At 42.1% G+C, this 14,454-nt stretch overlaps 1 protein-coding gene across 1 annotated transcript in view; it reads right to left on the bottom strand.

Moving 5' to 3' along the window:
* The window catches only part of SESTD1 (SEC14 and spectrin domain containing 1), a 183,620-nt gene that overhangs the window by 105,476 nt on the left and 63,690 nt on the right, over window positions 1-14,454 (bottom strand). The window contains exon 3 of the mRNA XM_040357653.1: window positions 3,924-4,032. Coding sequence (XP_040213587.1) covers window positions 3,924-4,032 — 109 coding nt within the window. The remainder of the gene's footprint in view (window positions 1-3,923; window positions 4,033-14,454) is intronic.

The following is a 14,454-nucleotide window of genomic DNA, read 5'->3' as shown; positions in this document are numbered from 1 at the left end:
GAGTGGGGCTACATGTGTGCCAAGTTTGGGGTCCAGAGGACCTACAGCCGGCTAGTACCGGGTCCCCAAAATCCGGGAGATCAGGCGCAAAAAGGTGACACAAATATAAGCCGAGGGGGGCATTTTCAGCACAAAAAAAGTGCTGAAAAACTTGGCTTATACTCGAGTATATACGGTAGTTACATTGATCCAGCTTGGACCAATGTAACTATCAATATATTATAAGGATTTTTTTTTTTTTGGGCTTGTAGAGCCAAAAAAAAAAAAAGGAGTGCGCATTCCCCATTTTAGGGATCATCTAGGTTTTGGAGTTCTTCATTACATTGCTGTAATGTGTAATTTCATATAACCAAAGGAAGGAATACATTCGTAATTCCCCCAAAAAAGTAAACTTCAAAGTATTCACTAAAAAAATATTGTATACATAGTAATGTTTGCATATAGAGAAGCACAACAATCATCAAAATAGCATAAAATGTGAGGTTTGGGAAAAAAAAAAAAAAAAAAACTTTAGTGGAAACAGGTGGGCACAGTTCTGGTAAATAGGCGGAAGCAATATTTTATAGAAAGGAAGGGAGGCAGCTTGTAATAGCAAATTTCTATAAAAAAACAAAAAATTCCATCACTGGAAGTGTACAAACTCAGTCCACTCAGCTTGGTTGCTTCTATTTAAAAGAAATTATCACAAAGCAAAATCCCTAAATGATTAATCTCTGGTGGAAGCAGACATCCCCCTGACCCATACACTCACAAAGGGACGGTAAACCTGTTAACAGAGTCACTGTCCTAAAACTAGTATGCAGTAGAGGAATCAGTGGCTGCTTCCACCAGAGCCTCTGCACTGCTCATAAAATTCGTTATACAGTATAAAAAAAAAAAAAAAAAAAAAAAAAAAAAAAAAAAGAAAAAGAATACAGTACTATTTATATCCAAACCATCCCCCATTCTAAAGTATGATTACATTGGCAATGTTCAATAAACTTTATAGTTCCAAGTTGCCTGGGACTTTTTTGTCCTACAAGAAAAGCTGCACTATTCATAATCCAACATAAAACTAGAAAAAAATGATGCAAGTTAAATTTACACCCTACCCAACGCCTCCCCTAACCCAAAAGTGAGCAGTCTGGAGTGGTGCAAATGCCACCTGCATCAATAAAGTGCATTTTATGTCAGAATAAACCAGATTGCTATAAATGGCACTTTTGGAAAGAGGAATAAAAATTTATAATATAGGACTTACGGTATATACGTATGCAGCTACAGTCATTCAGATGTCCTTATTTTCAGCCGGCGATTGCGCGCAATCATAGAGGCAGTTCCGCCACTTGATTGTTCTTATAGGCGGCGGGAGGGGACATTGTCGCCATCCGGTGCTTGTCCTGGCTCTCCCGTGCCATCGGGGGCCCGGAGAACGAATCGGTCGGCGCCAGATGGCGACAATAGAGATTTCCGGTGACCATCTCTATGACCGTTGGAGGCCTGGGCGCGACGTTATGACGTCACACCCGGAAGTAAACAAAGCCGCAATCGTGGCTGTCGGCATGAGCTCTGTGAATTTTTTTTCACAATCTCATGCTTTCAAGCCTGGTGGTGTCTTATTGACCCCGCATCTCTCCATAAAGAGGACCTGTCACAGTGATTCCTATTACAAGTGATGTAAAAAAAAAAAAAATATTTAAAACCACCCCTGTCCCCTAGAGCTTGCGTCAGAAGCGGACACACACTTAAGTCCCTCCCACATATGTAAACACCGTTCAAACCACACATGTGAGGTATTGCCGCGTGCGTTAGAGCGTGGGCAACAGTTATAGCACTAAAACTCCCCTGTAATTCTTAACTGGTAACCTGTAAAAAAAATTAAAGCATTGCCTATGGAGATTTTTAAGTACCGAAGTGTGGCGCCATTCCATGAGTGTGCGCAATTTTAAAGCGTGCCAAGTTGGGTATCTATTTACTCGGCGTAACATCATCTTTCATATTATACAAAAAAATTGGGCTAACTTTACGGTTTTGTTATTTTTTAATTCATGAAACTTTTTTTTCCCCAAAAAAAGGCGTTTGAAAATTTATTGCGCAAATTCCGTGAGAGATAAAAAGTTGCAATGAGCGCCACTTAATTCCCTAGGGTGTCTGCTAAAAAAATATATACCGTATATACTAAAGTATAAGCCGACCCGAATATAAGCTGAGGCACCTAATTTTACCACAAAAAACTGGGAAAACTTATTGACTCGAGTATAAGCCTAGGGTGTCCATGTGCATGCCTCACTGTGCCCATGTGCATGCCTCACTGTGCCCATGCCTCGACTGACGTTTAACATGGGAGTTTATAAAAAGGGTGCCCAGGTTTGAAAAATCGGTGCTCCCCAGCCGTAGGTCCCCAGACAACCATCTTTGCACACTTATAGAGGAGAAATAGGGGGTTACATGTGTGCCAAGTTTGGGGTCCAGGGGGACCTACGGCTGGCCATAACCGTGTCCCCAAATTCCGGGAGATCAGGTGCAAAAAGGTGACTCAATTATAAGCCAAGGGGGGCATTTTCAGCACACAAAAAAAATGTGCTAGAAAACTTAGCTTATACTCGAGTATATACGGTATAATGTTTGGGGTTTCTTTGTAATTGTCTAGCAAAACGATGATGATTTTTACATGAAGGAGCGAAGTGTCAGAATAGGCCCGGGATTGAGGTGGTTAAAGGAACCTATTTAGAAAATAAAAAACAAACCTTTACAACCCCTTTAACTACTTGCCGACCAGCTGCCGTCATTTTACGGCGGCAGGTCGGCTCTCCTGGGCAAGAGCCCGTAGCTCTACGTCGGCTCTTTGCGGCCACTAGGGGCGCGTGCGCTCCGCCGGAGGCACGTGCGCGTGCCCCCGCTCGCCCGTGACTCCCGTGCGGGTGCCCGGCGGGCGCGATCGCCGCCGGGCACCTGCGATTGCTCGTTACAGAGCGGGGACCGGGAGCTGTGTATGTAAACACACAGCTCCCGGTCCTGTCAGGGGGGGAAATGCTGATCCTCTGTTCATACAATGTATGAACAGAAGATCAGTGTTTCCCCTAGTGAGGCCACCCCCCCCCCCCACAGTAAGAACACTCCCAGGTAACATACTTAACCCCTTCCCCGCCCCCTAGTGTTAACCCCTTCACTGCCAGTGGCATTTTTATAGTAATCCAATGCATTTTTATAGCACTGATCGCTAAAAAAATGCAAATGGTCCCAAAAAATGTGTCAAAAGTGTCCGCTATAGTGTCGCAGTACCGAAAAAAAATCGCTGATCGCCGCCATTACTAGTAAAAAAAATATATTAATAAAAATGCCATAAAAATACCCCCTATTTTGTAAACGCTCTAACTTTTGCGCAAACCAATCAATAAACGCTTATTGCGATTTTTTTTTTACGAAAAATATGTAGAAGAATACGTATCGTCCTAAACTGAGGAAATTTTTTTTTTTTTATATATTTTTGGGGGATATTTATTATAGCAAAAAGTAAAAAATATTATTTTTTTTCAAAATTGTCGCTCTATTTTTGTTTATAGCGCAAAAAATTAAAACCGCAGAGGTGATCAAATACCACCAAAAGAAAGCTCTATTTGTGGGAAAAAAAGGACGCCAATTTTGTTTGGGAGCCACGTCGCACGACCGCGCAATTGTCAGTTAAAGCGACGCAGTCCCGAATCGCAAAAAGTGCTCTGGTCTTTGGGCAGCAATATGGTCCGGGGGTTAAGTGGTTAAGCTGAACGGTTCTTTCCACATCACTACTACACTCCACAATACTAAATAAATGTTAAAAAAAAAATTGAAAAAATATTCAAACAGTGCTCCGTGGTAACCATCACAAATGAAATGGTCTTGCAAAGCCATCGGGTTCAGCTTTTAAAGTTCACTATAATTTATTCATGCTAGAGGGAAGAAGTCACCTTGGGATGCTTAGTAGGTAGTCCAGGGTAACGCTCAGCTCATCCATATTTGTCTGGTCTGAACACAGTGGGATTGTCAGAATGAGGCCGCTTCTTCTATCCTTTCCTCCTGGAGAAAGACAAACAATGTTATGTGAAAAATAAAGTTCTTTCAAGACAGAGAAATCCTCCAGGGCCAATATAAATCAACAAAAAGACAATATTGATGTCAGTTTAACTAAAAGTGACAAATCACATCATGTAAAATAACATTGCAATGAATAAATCAATCCTAAATTGGTGTATGACATTTTTAAACATTTATAACATATGATCACAGCACTATATTATATTTCATAAAACAGTCTTTTTATTGAAGTCCTTTAAAATAAAATAAAATAAAAATAAAAACAGTACAATGACGGTTCTGAACTTTAGCATCCAGGTTTGTAGACTACTATTCCTTTCTCTAACCCGCCTGCCATATAAAAATATTAGGTTTTAAACAGCAGATTAAAATATTCTTTTGCGATGACCTAGAGAGGAGCAAATGACCGGAAGGCACATATTTTAGGTTCCCAATGTGCCAGAACCTTTACTGTGGACTTCAAAATGAATAATCTATATTATACATGTTTTTAGATTTTTGTATTGTATTAAAATGTGACCTTTTTTAACTTAAATTAGCACCTCACTCCAAAAAGGGAAGTTTCACTTGTCTAGAGGTCGACCGATATTTGGCCTTTTTGGGGAAATCGGCATCAACCGATTTTTATCCAAATTTGGCCGATATTTAACATGGCCACTAGCGGTGCCGCGGCTCCGGAGCTAGGCCGAAACAGTGGCCTTTCCTGTTGCTGTGACCGCAGCGGCAATCCGCGCATCCGAGGATTGCCGCCGCGGTCACAGCATCAGGAAAGGCTTCGGCCTAGCTCCGGAGCCATCTTGGTACACCCAGCGCGGCGGCTCTCCTCTCTGTTTACACCCACAGAGGAGGAGGGGCCCGCGCTCGTGGGACACACACCGCTCTCTGGTGTCTGTACTACGGGGGGGGGGTCTGTACTGAGGAGGGGGGTGGGTGTCTATACTGGAGGGAGAGGGGGTCTGTACCGAGGGTGGTGACACTATTTTTTTTTTGCATCAGTGCCAATTAGTGCAACTTGCCATCCAGTGCCATCTGCCCCCCCACCCAAAAAAAAGCTTGAAGGACAGTAAATTGGCACTTTGCTTTGAAAGTTTGGAGACCCCTGCTATATATGAATGAATTTTGGCATTTAACACTGCTCTATTTAGTATCACTTTAGGATAAGTTTAACTTTAGTAATATGTTACACTTATATTCAGGGTGTAACATGTTACAAATGGATTCGGCCTGCAGGCCTTGTATTTGACCAATGTGCACTACATTATTATATACATGGGATATGCGTGACTATATTCAATCTCTCCTGGCAAGGGAAGGCCTACAGAGTATATACAGAGACCTCTTATAGGACAGAACTGAATGCCATTAATACTAGCCTGGACCAAATGCAAACCAGAGATTCTAACCTAGAGACAGAATACCCTGACTTATTGACCGATATTGAACACACTCATAGGATAAAATATGCCATTAAATTGATGACCTGGAAAACAGGAATTAAAGAAATAAAATCCAAGTGTATTGCCTACCTGAGGCTAAGGAGAAGCAAGACTTGATTTCCACTCAGCAATGCCTATATAATACAGTACCCTGCCTGGGTGCAAAGAAGAAACATGAGTTTCACAAAGGGCTTTGGGGGCCTAGGAATCCTGAGCCCATATAATTTAGGGACATTATGGGCCAGATTCAGGTACATCGGCGTATCTTTGTGCCGGCATAGCGCATCTCATATGCGCTACGCCGACATAACATTGAGAGGCAAGCTGAGTATTCACAAAGCACTCGCTCCCATATTTGCGTCGGCGTAACGTAAATGGGCCGGCGTAAGCCCGCCTAATTCAAAGTAGGCAGGTAGTGGGCATGATGTATTGAAATTAACCGTGACCCCCATGTAAATGAATGGCCGATCGAACGGCGCATGCTCAGAATCACATTGCATATAGTCCCTAAGATACGCCGGCTCAATTCGTACTTTGATGGGGTATAAATACACCTACTACCAGATTTGTCTAGACAGACATTGGCATTACACAGAACAGTGAAACCAGTACTTGTAGCTCCCAAAACAAGGAATATTCCTTATGCTTGAGTTTCTAATTTTAACTACAGCTCTGTCACAACTGTCAGACTGATCTTTAGAGATATTGACAATCTGCCCTCTTTTGTTGACAAGCTGAATCTTCCTCTAGATTGATCTATCACAGGAGCTCACCTGCTAGTCTTAACATAGCCTTCCATGCAGCTTCACAATTCAATACATCCTGATGCGTTTCACTACTGGTTCACTGGTTTAGTCAGACATGCACAAATATTACCAGACATTGCTTGCATGTTGTTCTCATGTTACCAAGCAGATTTTCCCTTTCAAGTTTCTAACTACTCTTACTTCAGGAGCAAACTGTCCCACGTCATATTTACCATTTATCTAGAAGACCAGCCAGCATGGGTGCTCAACCTGTGGCCCTCCAGCTGGTGCAGTAGTACAAGTCCCATCACGCCTATTTGCAGAGTCATGCTTGTAACGGTCAGCCTCGCCTCATGGGACTTGTAGTTCTGCAACAGCTGGAGGGCCACAGGTTGAGCTCCCAGGAAGGCAACCCCCATTTAATGGCAAGTGGGCAAAAAATGTAAATGGTTGCAAAGCCTAAGCATGTTACCTTAAGCGCGTCTCTCTCCACTTCTCAAAGCTCTCACAGGATTTGCTGCTGTCTGCCAATTCCTTACATATGTTGGAGATCTAAAGCAGACAAATGGTGTAATGGCCCACAGAAAGGGGTGAATGCTCCCTCACCCTTCTGGGACAATATACAGTACCGTGGCTATAAAAAGTATGTTAAAATGTTAGGTTTATGTGATGTAAATAAATGAGACAAAGATAAATCATTTCAGATTTTTTTTCCACCTTTATTAAGACCTATAAACTACAACCAGTTGAACAAAAAATTGAATTCTTTTAGGTGGAGGGAAGAAAAACTAAATTAATAAGGTGTGCACACCTTTAACCACTTGAGACCCGCGCTATTGACAAAAGACGTCAACAGCGCGGCTCTCAGGTGCCAACTGGACGTCTTTGGACGTAATTTAAAGTGCATTACCCGCGCGCCTCTGGGGGGCGCGCAGCGGGTAAACACTGTCCCGGCGCATCGCTGGGAAGCTGATGCGTGTACCTGGCGGCCGCGATGTCCGTCGGGTACATGCGATCGTCGGGAACACAGCAGGAACGTGGAGCTCTGTGTGTAAACACAGAGCTCCACGTGCTGTCAGAGGAGAGGAGACCGATCGGTGTCCCTTGTACATAGGGACACAGCATCGGTCACCTCCCCCAGTCACCCCCCACACAGTTAGAACACACCTAGGATACACATTTGACCCCTTCCTCACCCCCTAGTGTTAACCCCTTCACTGCCAGTCACATTTATACAGTAATTAGTGCATTTTTATAGCACTGATCGCTGTATAAATGTGAATGGTCCCAAATTTGTGTCAAAAGTGTCCGATACGTCCGTCGCAATATCGCAGTCCCAATAAAAATCGCAGATCGCCGCCATTACTAGTAAAAAAAAAATAATAAAAAAAAAATACGTCGAAAAATACGTATTGGCCTTAACTGAGAAAAAAATTGTTTTTTTTTAAAAAAAAAAAGGGATATTTATTATAGCAACAAGTAAAAAATATATATTTTTTTTTAAATTGTCGCTCTTTTTTTGTTTATAGCGCAAAAAATAAAAACCGCAGAGGTGATCAAATACCACCAAAATAAAGCTATATTTGTGGGGAAAAAAGGACGTCAATTTTGTTTGGGAGCCACGTCGCACAACCGCGCAAATGTCAGTTAAAGCGACGCAGTGCCGGAAGCTGAAATTTCGCCTGGGCACGAAGGGGGTTTATGTGCCCAGTAAGCAAGTGGTTAAACTAATACTTTGTTGAAGCACCTTTTGATTTTATTACAGCACTCATGTAGAGGGTAGGCTGGCAGCCATAGAAAAACAATACTTGAAGTCTATTGATGGCACAAGCCGGTTATTGTGCCATCATCCTGTAACTATAATGAGGCTGTTGCTGCCAAAGCGACATGTGACACGGGGCTCTGGCATAAAGATCAGCCTGCTAGCAGATTTAATGCAAAGGGCTCAGAGAAGTAAAAGACGGATCTGCTCAACAGGTGCTTCCAGGGGCTGGAAACTAATTTGATTTCTTCCTGAAGGGCATATGAATAATGTCTGCGGTTTACACCCTAACTTTATGAATAGAGTAAAACGCCACATAAAATAAACTGCAGGTGCTAGTGAACACGGCGTGGAGAGAAATATGGCATCCAGCCTTGGCCTGCCTGCACTTCAGGCACGAATATTGCCAGCTGTCATTTCTTTGTGACTGCCCGAGGTTTAAACTGTATAACACAAGAGTTTTCTTGGCCTCTGTCCTCATCATTTTCAAACTATAACCGTTTAATGTTCTAACTTTAAAATATATGCGTTGAGGTTAATATTTTATTTATATATGCTATAACAGGCGCGCAAACCAAACTATGCGATTTTTTTTTTTTTTACTGGTAATGGCGGCGATCAGCGACTGCGATATTGTAGCGGAAAAATCGGACACCTAACTGACACTTTTTGGGGACCCGTAACTTTATTACAGTGATCATTGCTCAGATCAAAGCGGCTGCTCTGCTGCAGTATATCTATGGTGGGCGCTCCGCAAGTGGTTAAAGTAGTCTACTAAACTGGACAGAACCAGCTCCTGAGGGAGTCTATTACACGTTTAAACAAGTACTGTGAAGAAACCTTTTCGTATTTCGAGAGCTATGTGGCCTGTCTATATCATATTGTGGCAACTTTATAAATCACCTGCTAATGAGGATGCCGCAGTGGTCGCTTGCAGGTATCATCAATGAAGCTGCATTCTTCCAGTTCTGACGTCACTGTTGCCATTGAGTTCCACCAAAATCAAGGCCTTTGGCGCGTTTCTCCAATTATACCATGTCTAAGTTAATTAATTTGACTCATTGGGACACAGGATAGGATTAAACTTAAGATCTCTTATGCAATCAGCTCACATAGGGAATAAAGCCAGCCTTTTGATGCACAGCCTAAAATTAGCCTTACCTTTTACCGTAAAAATCTGGAATTAATTAGAACAAAGGGTGTCGAGCTTCCGCATAACACGTTCTCAATTTAACCAGCAATGTCAAGTGCACGCAGGAAGCAGAAAACACAAGCTGTTGATTCAACGTCCTTAGAGGTTTGGGGCTCCTGACTACACACGAAAATGAACTGCAATCATTTCATAGAATGCCGAGTGTGTTTGATCGTATTCATTATCTGAATTAATTTACCAAGACTACTTGCAGTACATTACAGAACACATGTTCCTTGCCATCCTAGGAAGATTAAATTAAAATGTACTTGACACCTTTATGCTGTGCACTACATCCTTTTTTATTTAAACTGCGTAAGTAAAAAAGCTGCTCCATCAAAATAAAGCCAGCAGAAGGTGCGATGGTGATGGCCATTTTACCCAGTGTCCCGTTTTCCCAACACCCAGTCCTGCAAGTTAGAAAAACAGGTCCAACGTGAAATTGGTTTCAGAATTATAGAAGGAAAGGTCTAGTTGAATATGGGAGGTCTACACAAATGGCCACTGTCCTCACCTATACCTGGCCTTGGAAAGCAAGGAGCACATGGAAGGGCACAACACATGCAAAAAAAAACTAAATAAAATTCCCAGTTCAACTTTGGCCCTTTTCACACTACAAAATAAATCCGTTTTAATAATCCGTATTAAAATCCGTCAGATAATGTTAAAAAACGGAAGTTATACGTCCTTTATAAAATATCATTAAAGTCTATGGGATTTTTTTATGTTCCGTAAAGATCCGTAATAGTCCGTTATAACATACGGACGTTCGTTATAACGGAATATGTGACGGGTCTTGCACTATTTTTTGTCAATTTTTTGTCCGTTGCAAGTAACGGATATATTAACGTCCGTTATATTTTAACATTGAAGTCTATGGCGCACGGACGTTAGTAAATGTCTCCGTAAATGTCCGTTATGTTAACGGACGTTAATTTTACTGAGCATGCTCAGTAAAGACTTCTGGAGCTGGACTTCAAGAAAGGGTGAAATGTTTTTTATTAACGGACGTTAGAAAGGAATGATATAACGGATGTATACGGATATATACGGATAAACATTATCCGTTTTCAATAAAGGAAGAATGGTAAAATATTTATCCGTATGTATCCGTTATTAAATCCGTTAATAAACGTCCGTTAATAGGTGTAATATGGATATTATAAAACGGACATACAATCCATAGTGTGAAAGAAGCCTTACCTACCAGCCTGCAACCAACCGGATTATACAATAAGTTGGTTGGTTGCTAGCTGGTTGGTAAGTTGAGCTGGGAATTTATTTGGTTTTGTTTTAAATAGAGACGTCCAACTGAAAGCCATGGAGCCTCTACGCATAGCAATGAACAGGAGCTTTCTTGTATTTAATTCAAAGACCAATCTACATTTTCAGAAAGCCTAAAAAAAGCAGGTTGGAATCCTAGCTTTACATATGTGTGGTGCATTTAAATGCACAAGTAGCGGATACAGCAGCTCAGTCAATGACAAATATTGAAAAAAAAGTCCATGCTTCTTTTTGGAAAATCTTGCCATTCCCAGTCGCATGGTGTCGCAGCACCATGCAATTTGGCACGCGTGAAAGCGTGTCATATTATCCGATGCGTTGGGGTGCCTTTCTGAAGTAATGGGCACTCCTGAGTGTCTATTTAAGAGCAGAGGGCCAGATTCAGAAAGAGATACGCCGTCGTATCTTTGAGTGCGCTCGGTCGTATCTATGCGACTGATTCATAGAATCAGTTACGCATAGATATCCCTAAAATCCGACAGGTGTAAGTGTCAACTTACACCGTCGGATCTTAGGCTGCAATTTCAGGGTGGCCGCTAGGTGGCGCTTCCGTATGTTTTAAGCGAGGAATATGCAAATTAGGATTTACGCCGATTCAGAAACGAACGACCGCCTGGTGCTTTTTTTTCCGTCGTTTGCGTTCGGATTTTTCCGTTGTAAAGTTACCCCTGCTATATGAGGGGTATGTGTGGCGTATCCCATGTTAAGTATGGCCGTCGTTCCCGTGTCGAATTTTGAAAATTTTACGTCGTTTGCGTAAGTCGTTCGCGAATACGGCTGAACATAATTTACGTTCACGTCGAAACCAATGACGTCCTTGCAACGTCATTTAGAGCAATGCACACTGGGATATTTTACGGACGGCGCATGCGCCGTTCAATAAAAACGTAAAAAACGCGGGGTCAAGACAAATTTAAATACTACACGCCCCTAACATCCCCATTTGAATTACGCGGCCTTACGCCGCAACACATACGTTACGCCGCCATAAATATGGGCGGAAGTTCTTTCTGAATACAGAAGTAAGCGCCCAAAGTTACAGCGGCGTAACGTACGTTACGCCGGCCGGACAGATATGCTCAGGTATCTGAATCCGGCCCAGAGTGTTTTACTTGTGGGTTGGGAAAGTGCTCGATTTTGCAAGTGGTCCCTACCCACACAAGTGTGAACTTAGGAGCTGAAGGGATATTACCTGCGTGAATGTAACAGAATGAAAATACTGAGTCATTCTATACTTATGATAAATAGGAGAAATACTATACCTGGGCCTAAAAACACCCTCTGAACCAACCGTATTTATTTATTCATTTCAAGTACCGGTACTTATATAGCGCCGTCAATTTACACAGTGCTTTACATTGTACATTCACATCAGTCCCTATCCTCAAGGAGCTTCCACACTAAGGTCCCCAAATCACATTCATATATATATACTAGGGACAATTTAGACAGGATCCAATTAACCTACAAGCATGTCTTTGGAGTGTAAGGAAACCGGAGTACCCGAAGGAAACCCGGTAGGAGGGTTTACTTCCACTTTAACCACGTAAAGACTAAACCCTTTCCTGACACTTGCTGCCTACAAGTTAAAAATCAGTATCTGTTGCTAGAAAGTTACGTGGAACCCACAAACATTTATATATATATACACATTTTTTAGCAGAGACCCTAGAGAATAAAATGTCAGTTGTTGAAATATTTTACGTCACACTGTATTTGCGCAGCGGTCTTTTTTATTTTTTTACCACTTCAGACTCCACCAAGAACTAGAGACCCGCTCAGGGTCGCGCATCGGTCTTTCAAACGCAATGTTTGGTGAAAAAAAATACACTTTAATGAATTTAAAAAACAAAAAGACTAAAAACAGTAAAGTTAGCCCAATTGTTTTGTATAATGTGAAACATTGTTAGGCCATGAGAATCGTGATCTCTATTCTAAGTAAAAAAATCATGATTCTCATTTTAGCCAGAATTGTGCAGCTCTAATGAAAATTGTATTTTCACAGCAAGGAAAGACGTACACAGGGGTGTAGCACCAGAGGGGGCACATTTTTCCCCCCTACATATGCGGCAATATGAACTTGAGCCCCAACAAAAGTTCTCTATACTTACCCATTTAATAACTTGGTCCGTGGTTATCCATGGGCCACTTTTCGGTGCTATTGATACTGTATTGAATACGCTTATAGTGGGAATCTGTAACCACTTACCGCTGTGTTTGATTTATACTCCAATACTTATACATGACCACTATATACCAGTAGTATCTACTATAGACCACATGATATATGTGTATCCTACTACCATAGACACACATATGCAATTTAGTTTTTTCGGTTGTCTGTCAGTTTGGTCAAGTTCTCCCATACCTTGAGCCACAAGTTTACCAGCACCTATCCAGTATCTGTCCTGAGAAAGCCAATATTTTAGTGAAACGTGTCGACAAGCAAGTTTTTGGAGGCATTACTGGATCAGTAATTCTTCTCTTATCTTGATACATTATTAAATTAATCTTTGTACCGTAGGTCCAGTCCTCTAGGACTGCATTATTAGGTAACTGTGTCCATACAGGGTGTTGTTTATGTGTTTTTTAAAGCGGGGGTTCCGCAGGACAACGTTTTTTTTGTTGCATCTACCGCTCTTAATACAATTAGCATTGTACTCGCGTGTCTTATTTTTCTAGCCCTAAGCATCGAGATTCGGCTGTAAAGAAGCATTTACAAAAATCTGCCCTGATTAAAAATGTTTGTATAGCCACAGAGTCACTGTAATTTTGAACCGTGAGGCACCACAGGTCAGACTGCCTATGGCCAGTTACACACGAGGCTGATTGCGTCGCTACAGAGTCCGCCTGCTCCTGCCAGCTCAGCGGGAGATCAGTCCGCAGATCTCCGCTGAGCTGGCGGATGACAAGCTCCTCTCTGCTCACTGAGCGGGGAGGGGCTTGTGCAGCGCCGTCGATTCCTATGGAGCGATCTGATGAAAACGGACAGCATGTCTGTTTTCATCCGATCTCACCTGATTCGATCCGCCATGGACGGATATGGACGTATCGCCATCCGTCTGATTTTGGCGGATCGTGTCGGGTTGGATGTCAGCGGACATGTCTCCGCTGACATCCGACGCTCCATAGGACTGCATGGAGCGGCCATTCGGGTCCGCCGTCAAAACTTACAGGCGGACCTGAACGGTCTGTCCGTGTGAAAGGGGCCTTACATTTTTTTTTTTTTTATCAAGCTCTGTACATTTTTAAAAACAGACCAGTAGTAAATGGAAACAAAGACACATCACCATAAGTGGAATTCCCAATGCTATGCACAAGATGTTTCCACTAAGGATTTTAGCTTTGGCATGCCCTCGTACACTGATGGATGTTTTGTAAAGTGATATAGGTGATACTCAAAAACACATTTGTCAATCTTTGCTGATATCAACTCTACATAAAGCATTTTAGCAGAGGCAATCTGTTGGATGCTTTTGTAAAAGTACTTGGCTGGATTGTTAATAATGCTGTGTCTGTTAAAATGAAAAAAAAAAAACCTGCCACTTCATCAGCAATCTGCTAGTTTGCTACCGCAGAAGTCTCCGTGATTCATTAGCCGAGCCACCTGAGACAGTCTACAGAAGTCTGCATTTGGCTGCGGATTACTGCAGACACCCGTGGCAAAATACCAGCTTTGCGCTGGAAGTCTGTGATCAACTGAAATTATCTACTGAAGCTGAAAAGTACAAGAACTCCAATTATTAGAAATGCAAATGAGTCAAATCTAGAAATCTAGTAAAGGATTTCCATCAGAACACAACAAACTCAAGTTACCAGTTAGCCCATACACAATAAAAAAAAAAAAATCTATGAAAATTACTATAAGGCCGGGTTCAGGCTGGTACGACTGTCATCCTACTTTACCCTGCGACATCAGTCCTACTCCCATCCAACTTGAATGAAGAGGATACGATTTTGCTCCGACTTTGACATAGTCCGGCT

The sequence above is a fragment of the Rana temporaria genome, chromosome 6 (genome assembly GCF_905171775.1).
Source record: "Rana temporaria chromosome 6, aRanTem1.1, whole genome shotgun sequence".
Lineage (NCBI taxonomy): Eukaryota > Metazoa > Chordata > Amphibia > Anura > Ranidae > Rana > Rana temporaria.
This window is presented reverse-complemented; position numbering and strand designations above follow the sequence as displayed.